Here is an 8,969-nt window from a genome sequence, read left to right as displayed (position 1 = left end):
CAACCATGGTTTTCATGCGCCTCTTTGGCTAGTTGGCATCTTGTCCATATTGGTTGGTTCTAATGACCTAAGAGGCCTTTAATTAGGTGGTGGCCCTCGAAATCCATTCCAAGGCGGAGACATGTTCTTTTGTTGACCATTTTCTAGTTGTAAGATCGTTTCATGTGTAAAAGTTTGGTTGTTGGTGATGGTAAGATTTCATTTAGGGGATTTTAAGGTCTAAAATGGGCCTCCTAAAGAAAATAATAAAATAAGATGAATTTTTAAAGGAAAAGAATGAGAATTATTTTTTAATTGTATTTTCCACTTATCTTTGTATAGGTTTACTCAAATTTCAAACTGGAATCCTATTGCGGCAACTGGAAATTATTCTCCTAATTGTTAATATAATTAAACAATTTATTTATTGTTTGCTACAACAAATACTAAATAAATCACAGTACAATCTACACAAATAAAACTGCGGAAGAATAAACGCTGGAAGAAATGCTAGCACACATAAAAAATAACACAATTATTTTTTGTCAAATGTCCCTGGAAAAACCCAACTTGGGAAACTGGTGCAGCAGTTGAGGGTTTTATTATTAAGCCGCAATGAAATAATCTGAGTACAATCTGGATGTCGAACAGTGGCAATCTTGCAAAGAAAATACTAACAAAAATTTGGAGAGGAATTTTCCTCACCCCACAGGCAATCTTTCGGCACAACTTACCTTCAAAATTTCGGCCCTCTGAACCTTTGTGTCAGCCTCTACGCTGCTCTACGTAGTTGGCTAGACGTCTAGTCTCGGACTGAACTCTGATGAAGTCGTTATGCCTTCTGCCAACTGGAAGGACGCTTCTCTGACACTCCTTCGTGGGGTCTGGAACTAAAAACATCAATCTCTCTGAGACAATCGACTTTACCTCTTAAGGCTACTGCATTGCCCCAACGTCAGCGTCTCTATGGCTCTTTTCTCTCTCTACAAATGCACTCACCAGATTTGAGAACCTTACTTCGACTTCACTGTCTCTACCCCTCCTAGATTTGATCTCACTAGTTCTCTCTTTGACAAAGCACTGTTGCTGCTTTAGAAATCGATCTGCTCATGAAATCGAACCTCTCAAGTGTCTTCTCCACCACATCAACCTCCTCTTTTAATCCTTTGTTGGAGCACCAACGGCCAAGATTAAAACATAATCGATGGCTATGATCATCTTAGAGTCGATCCGTGTGAGTTTCTAGATCATTCACACCTTGACTTAATTAATTACAATTAATTAACCATAATTTAATTAAGTCATTTCTAAGGGAATTTCCATAAACAATTTATAAGTTTTGGAGATCTCATGTATTCTGAGATCTCCACCAAATTTTGCGGCTAGAACACATTTGATGCTACAAAAACTAATACATCCATCAAATACCCACTTTGAATACTTTTGAGTAGACCCACGCAAAGAAAATTTGAAAATACATGAAAAATTTATGTTTAAAGAAACACATTTTTTCATGTATTTTCAATTTTTCTCTACGGGTAAAAACACGTTTTTCATGTATCTTTAATTTTTCTCTATGTGGGTCTACTCAACAGTATGTAGAGTGCATACTCATTATATGTGGGATCTTATTTTGTATCCTACAAGTGTTGACAATTAAAATTTGAGTAAACCTATGAGAAGATAAATTTTAAATATGATTCAAAAAATATTTTTCTTCTTTTCTCTCCAAAACTATATAACCCTGGGCATGACATCATCATCTTGAACCTTATTGGTTCTTTTAAAGTTGATTTTGTTAATATATTTTTCATTTTGATGCCTATTTTTTTCCTCGAAATTCCCCTAATAAGCTCTCAAAATTTTTCAACCAAGAATGATAGAGGATCTAGAGGATGGAGGAGGTATTGAAGATGAAGACTTTTGCTTGTGTTCAATCTACACTCTTGAGAGTCATAAAATTTGATATGTACGACGTCTTTCTTTCATCCATGCTATTTTTCTTTATTTTAGCTACATCCATTGTGTTTGGTTTAACTTCATTCAAATAGTAGCTAAAGTGGGCATAGAATACATTAAGATGCTTTTTGGGGTAGATTGGTGTGTCTATGGGATTTCTTGCACAACCTTGTCAAATATTGCATTAAATTCATCAATGGATTCATTGTTATTTTAATATTAGTCAAAACATTAAAAAGAAAACAATAATCCTTTTTCCAGACCCGTATATTAAAGAAAACATCAAGACAAGTATTAAATGAATCAATGTTACTATCATGCAAACTTAAGAACCATTTCCAACCATCTTTCTTTAATGAAAAAAAGTAAATTGTTTAAATAAAACATTTAAATGGAAAACTACCAAGGTGGTCATATGTTTCGTGGATGCATCTTAATTCTCTCTAGTCCAATAACATTGTCCTCACTGAAGGTGGGAATTTCTTTCAACGAGGTTGGTATGCCATTGAATGGACTTGCAATGTTAGTAAAATCAAAAGGTTTGAATGAATTTGTAAACCATGGAACACCCATTATATCTTCAACCAGTACATAACTTTCACATAATCTTCTTATATCACACAACTTCAAAGCTTAATTTATTATTTTCTTCCTTGAATTATGTTTTGTACTTTCTTCTATGATAGACAAATTTATAGAATTGTTTTGAGTTTATAGAATTGTTTTTTCAAATTCATGGAATTAACCAACCTGTATTGCATAATCACATAAACAAGCAATCCCAGAAAGCAAACAACCATTCAACCAAAAACATAGTCCAAATTCTACTCCAATGTTGATCCTAAAGAGAATGAAGACATTAGCAAAGGAATTTGCAAACAAAATTTTATTTTAGTCTAGATTTACAAAAACAAAGCTATCGTGCAGTCAGGAGCAAAACCATCCTCAAGGGATTTATTAAATTTTCGCAAAATTTTCTCTATTGCAAAAATGTGCCACAATAATACATAGTATATTCTGTTTAATTAAATTTTCGCAAGATTTTCTCTATTGCAAAAACGTTCCACAATAATACACAGTATAATCTGTTTATTAATCAGATGTAAGAAAACTTTTAACACACAGCTTGGTCATGATCTATTCCTCCCAAAGAGAAGCCTGAACTCCTCGATTGCATTCATAATATTTCCTATAACTCATGTGATTACGGTGGGGCTCGAGCGACCAGTAAATTCTTCCATCTTTGAAAGCCGTAAAGCTACTTCCACCTGTGAATATAAACGAAAAGAAAATTAATTATAAGAATATAAAATTGAAATTGAAATAGAAATACATATCACTGCTTCCACCTGTGAATAACTAAAACTAAGTTCCTATCAAGAATAAGACAATTTGTGCAACCAATTGATGCATACCAAGGGAGCAAGAGCCACTTGTGAATCACGTCCGATCTTGGTGGAATCCGCTTCATATTGCTCAATATACAACCGAATGGTTGCACCTACAGATCCAGTACCAGAAAGCCGGAACACCTTCAACCAGCAAAAGCAAGGAATATGACGTCAGCACTGACCTCGAGAAAGGTAGCATTTTACATACATATTACAGTAACATACTTACCAGTCGAGATCCATCTTCAAAAAGATAGCGTACACCCTGGTGTTTGGAAACGGAACCATCAACCGGATCTTTGTATTCAAATTCATCGGCATCCACGACACCAGAAACATCTGGCCTCACTTCCTTAATTAATCTGCACTCAGTACAGTATTGACTATAAACACAGGAATGTACATGTTTGACACGCGTATCTAACAAATGTAAGACAAATAAATGTATGTATCTATGTGTATATGTATAGATAGAGATATTAATGCCTGTATACTGAAGCAAAATTCTAGCAGGAAAATCTACTGGCAGAGGATAAGGTCAAAATCAGACTAAATCCATATATGGCGATATCTTTATCAAATAGGACAGAGCTTAAATTAACTTGTTCTTCAGAGGGTTAAAAATAGTTCAAAAAATACTAAAATATATTTTTTATTTGTGAGATAACCACGGGACGGAAAACATAATTTAATAAAACAAAAAAAAGGCATGTATTACATAAAAAGGAGACTCCCAATGGCAGGTCTGTGCACCCATATGGAGACAATGAATTACTTCATAGAAATAGTTTCTATGTCACACATTAATAAAATTTTCTTATCTTATTATGTTCCTTTAACATCCCATTGTCTTTCATGAGAATGCTTGACGAAAATGGATACAGCTTTGTCGAAGGTTTCCCCAGCCCTGTTAGAATTTAAAGTGGCATTTAGTGAGTGAGTACTTATTAATGGCAAGGAATTCCTCAACAACAATCACTCTAAAGTGTAAGCATCTTGTCTTATCAAGAGCCCAAGGATGTATCTTGACTCCCATTAAATGTAGGTAAATCAGGGAATAAAGTTAGGTTTTCAAACGCTGAAGGATCCCAAATTAACCTATTGTAAGGTTTCACAAACACCCTATAGAGATGAAGGATTGTAAATTTATAACTTATTATGCCAAAATATGAGAAAGCCTGCATGTGTTCATGTTGATAAATTAGTATGGACATAGCGTCTGCCATATGGCAGACAGGAATGTCAGTAGGGTTGATGATTCTGATGGCAATAACCAAGAAGGTACAAGTGCCATACCCTTTGAAATAGGATAGGCATTCATCTGTTCCTAAATGTTAACATATAAATATTATAGATTGGCTGGCATAAATTTGTATTGCCAAGCCTAGTCAAAATTTCTTTTCAAGGGAACGTATCTGTACACACTCTGAAACATGATAAGCCTAAAAGGATCTTTACTTGGTTCTCTAAATTTGCAATCAAAGACCACCAAACGTGCCTCTGAATGCAGCAGTGTCATCGGCACCAAAAATTAACAGCCCTTCATGATCAGTTGAAGGTCGACAATCTAATAATACTATTTTCCAAGATTTCTTGATTTCTGGAGGTTAGCCTATTAAGGATCTCAGCTCGTAGCTTAGTTTAAAATATCATTCATCATCTCTGGCCGAACTTGCTGAAATTAAATTGGAAATATGTCAAAAATGAAAAATGAAGGTGACATGTTGGTGAACTTTAATGATCACCGCTTCGCATATTTGATCCGTATCAGAATGTCTGTCAAATCAGACTAGAATGTTTGTCTCTTTTTGTAAAATTTACTTTTCCTTTCTGCATATAGATAATATAATGGGATTATTATACCCAACCTATCTTCCTATCTTCCATATACATCTAAAGAAAACTGGAATTTCTTCACTGGTCAAGGATCTTAATACACACTTGTTAACATCGGGGAGAGAAGACTGCAGCTTAATTAAATGTGACATGAGCTCCTTGGCAGCACCTGCATCAACATTCTAGGAAAGACAAAGTGGCATCTTATGAATACATGATTGGCAATCATAAAAGCAATACTCGTAAAAGGAATGAACGGATTGGCATCATAAAATATTATGAAATATCGTCGTCTCACTAAGGTCTTTGGCGTATTTACGATCTCTTACTTCATAGTCATAGCGTGTATAATAGTGGCGACCATAAGAAGCCTAATGGTTACGGACTATGTCCTCTACAGTGACAAGCTTCCCGCCATCAAGGTTATCCTTATTTTTGTAAGCTAGAATTGAAAGCCATGCTAAAACTGCCCAGACTCCATCCTTCTCTCGGATATGGTCGGAACCTGCAAACATCAAATAGGTATTTAAGATTTGAACATTTACTTGCACGGAAATTCTCTTTTGAAAGCTATATCTCAAGTAACACGTTTATTTATTGCCAATCTTAGTGCCACTTTATATCAATATCTCCACAGATAACTTCTTGTGTGTTGGGGATTTTTCTGTCAAAATCCCATAAACAATATAAACTGCACACAGAGACAATACTCTGATGCTGCCACAGAATCTTTAACACAGCGGAAGTTTAAAAGATTGTTTCTGAGAACAGAGTATAACATGCATAAAAGGAATTTGTATTAAAAAGAACTTGGTACAAAATTCATCCTCTTTCACTCAGAGGGATTCACCAGAAAGAAAACACAGTGCTACTCTATTCATTCAGTTCCGATTACATTCTACGCTGCTGCGTATTGTGAACATTCACTTGCGCTGCTATGCTTTTTGCACACACTCACTCTCTGCAGACTACTACACACACACACAAAAACTGATTACATGCAAAATTTGAATAAGCTAATGAACGAAGATGGAGACCCATGCTGTGAACTGCTCGAGGCTGTCCTTCACGTCCTTGACTGAGCTGAACATTAACTGTGGTAGCTGAAAATTCAATGTGCAGGAGATTGAACGCAACCTGCTTCCTTCTCGGCCATGCTGAAAATTGAAAGCAGTTGCCTACCGCGCTGTACTGTTCCATGCTTATTTTAACTACCTCCGCGCCAATTCTCTGTTTCTCCTTATATTTTAAAATATATGAGCAGCACTGCTAAACTCATAAAATTTCCGTTTGACGGACTTCAAATGTTAAACCAATATGCTTCGGGAACCCATCGGGTCCGGGCTTCATCGCATGGCGCTTATATAAAAACGGTTGTGTACCCATGATTTCCCCGATTGCGATATGCCGATCACGCTATGGGCCGATACCTCCGATCATATATATATATATATATATATATATATATATATATATATATGCCTGAAATACATTAAAACACGGAAAAAAGAGCCGCTTACGAAACTGAAATAATATTAAACAAAATTTTGAATACCCGTCGGGTCCGGGTTATCGGGTCGCAACATAACCCATGTTAAAGCCTGCCATATTGAAAATGCCGATAGCGATGTGCCGATGCGATATCGGTGATCACTCATCGGCGATACCGCTGCTTGCCTCCAATGCTCCAACCCGCCGATATGCCGACTTGCCGATACGCCGACGCGATCTGGACCGTTAATTGGTTAGATCTGACGGCAGAAAACTAAAGCAGATCCATAAGCCTGCGATTTGATTTTTCTCTTAATATTGGAGTGTTTATGCCTCCCGATCCTTGGTAACTTTCGGCGTTGTTTTTTGTAGGAATACATGCGCACATCCATTGTCTTCATGCTGCTACATGACTCAACTGTTGCGCAGTTGAAATTATATTTTCAACACTCCCCTTTAATTTCAATTGTTGGGCATTCAATCATACCCAAACACTTCCTCAAAAATTCAAAGCTTTTCTGATCCAATGGCTTTGTCAAAATGTCTGCTACCTGTTCCTGAGTCCTGCAATGTTGTAAACTGATTTCTCCATTGCTTACCAATTCTCTGATATAATGAAACCTTGTATCAATGTGTTTCGTTCGCTTGTGAAACACAGAATTCTTGGACAACGCAATAGCTGAGCTATTGTCACAATAAATCATTGTTGCTTTTGCCTGCTCTTGGCCTAAGCTCCTCAACATTCTTCTCATCCACACTGCTTGACATGCTACTGCTGTAGCTGCCACGTACTCTGCTTCTGCTGTAGACAATGCCACAATTGGCTGTTTCTTGGAAGCCCATGAAATGGCTCCTGAACCCATGTGAAAAACATAACCGGATGTGCTTTTCCGATCATCCACACTTCCAGCCCAATCGCTATCAGTATATCCAACTAAATCTGAACTTTCTGAAAAAGTATATAAGATGCCAAATCCTTTTGTACCTTTGATATACCTCAGAATTCTTTTTGCTGCCTGCCAATGTGCCTCTTTTGGCCTCTCCATGAATCTGGAAATTAAACTAACAGCATGCATTATGTCAGGCCTAGTTGCAGTTAAATACATAAGATTGCCAACTATGCTCTTATATAAGCTAAGATCAAAATCCTTGTTGCTATCCTCTTTGCTGAGTTTTAATCCCATTACCGTGGGAGTGTTTGCTGCTTTGCATTCTTGCATATTAAACCTGCTCAACACTTCATTTACATATCTTGCTTGAGAGATAAAAATTCCATTTTCATTTTGATTTACTTCTATCCCTAAGAAGTATCTCAGCAAGCCCATGTCAGTCATCTCAAACTCTTCTTTCATGACTGATTTAAAATTTTCAATGAGGTAGTCATCATTACCTGTAAAAATCACATCATCAACATACAAGACAACTATTAAAATCTTACCATCCTTTTCTTTGATGTAGACAGTGGGTTCTCCCTCACATTTGTCAAATTCATTTTCCAGTAGATAGGAATCTATTCTACTGTACCACGCTCTTGGAGCTTGCTTCAGCCCATAAAGAGCTTTCTTCAATTTGCAAACTTTGTGTTCTTGGCCTTTCTTCTCATAGCCTAGAGGCTGCTCAATATATACCTCCTCCTTTAACACTCCATTTAGGAATGCCGACTTCACATCCATTTGGTAGACTTTCCATTTGTTTTGTGCTGCTATGGACAGCACTGCTCTCACGGTTTCCATTCTTGCAACCGGTGCGAAAGTCTCCTCATAATCTCTCCCATACTGCTGCTTGTATCCCTTGACAACCAGCCTTGCCTTATGTCTTTCAATTTTGCCTTCAACATTGCACTTGGTCTTATAGACCCATTTGACTCCAATGACTTCTTTACCTTTTGGTAGCTCAACTAAATCCCATGTCTTGTTTCTTTCTATGGCATTTAGCTCCTCATCCATAGCTTCTACCCATTTCTTATCTTTAATAGCATCTTCGAAATGAATAGGATCATCAACATGACAATATAAGGCAAATAAGTAATTCATTCCTTCATTATAAATGTCACTCAAATTTCTGAATTTCTTACCTCTTTCACTTGGTGTGCAAGTGCTTGAAGACGCACTTGAATTTCCTCCTTGTGGTGTGCTTGGAGAAGCACTCTCATTTCTTCTCAAGGGTGTCTCTTGCTGTCCTTGTGTTGGCGCTGCTGTTTGGGGACTCATTTCAGCCACCTCTTCATCATCTTCATCATGAGACAAACAGTTTTTAACATTAACTGTTTTCTCTATGCTTCCATCCCAAGCTTCCTCCTCAATAAATTGAACA

General features: G+C 36.7%; 1 protein-coding gene across 1 annotated transcript; it reads right to left on the bottom strand.

Annotated features, from left to right (window-relative positions):
- Positions 1–2,860: 2,860 nt before the first annotated feature.
- Positions 2,861–5,632, bottom strand: LOC149224011 (phosphoglucomutase, cytoplasmic-like). The gene is made up of 5 exons (XM_089385991.1): positions 5,495–5,632; positions 5,271–5,347; positions 3,559–3,691; positions 3,354–3,470; positions 2,861–3,206 (listed from the first exon to the last, which is right to left on the bottom strand). The coding sequence occupies exons 2-5, from the start codon at positions 5,315–5,317 to the stop codon at positions 3,135–3,137; spliced, it is 369 nt and encodes a 122-aa protein (XP_089242117.1). The 5' UTR covers positions 5,318–5,347; positions 5,495–5,632; the 3' UTR covers positions 2,861–3,134.
- Between the last annotated feature and the right edge of the window lie 3,337 nt (positions 5,633–8,969).

The sequence above is a fragment of the Pinus tabuliformis genome, chromosome Q (assembly GCF_031772625.1).
Source record: "Pinus tabuliformis cultivar Carrire ecotype Pingquan chromosome Q, CPIR1, whole genome shotgun sequence".
Lineage (NCBI taxonomy): Eukaryota > Viridiplantae > Streptophyta > Pinopsida > Pinales > Pinaceae > Pinus > Pinus tabuliformis.
Note: the sequence above shows the minus strand (reverse complement) of the source record. Positions and strands in the feature narration are given on the sequence as shown.

What these genes read in the sequence shown, in the direction of transcription:
- LOC149224011 (XM_089385991.1), bottom strand. Translation starts at nt 5,317, where the DNA reads ATGTCACATTTAATTAAGCTGCAGTCTTCTCTCCCCGATGTTAACAA. An exon ending in TTGAAGATGGATCTCGACTG is followed by an intron (nt 3,471 to 3,558) that starts GTAAGTATGTTA and finishes TGCTGGTTGAAG; the next exon opens with GTGTTCCGGCTTTCTGGTAC. An exon ending in AAGTGGCTCTTGCTCCCTTG is followed by an intron (nt 3,207 to 3,353) that starts GTATGCATCAAT and finishes TTATATTCACAG; the next exon opens with GTGGAAGTAGCTTTACGGCT.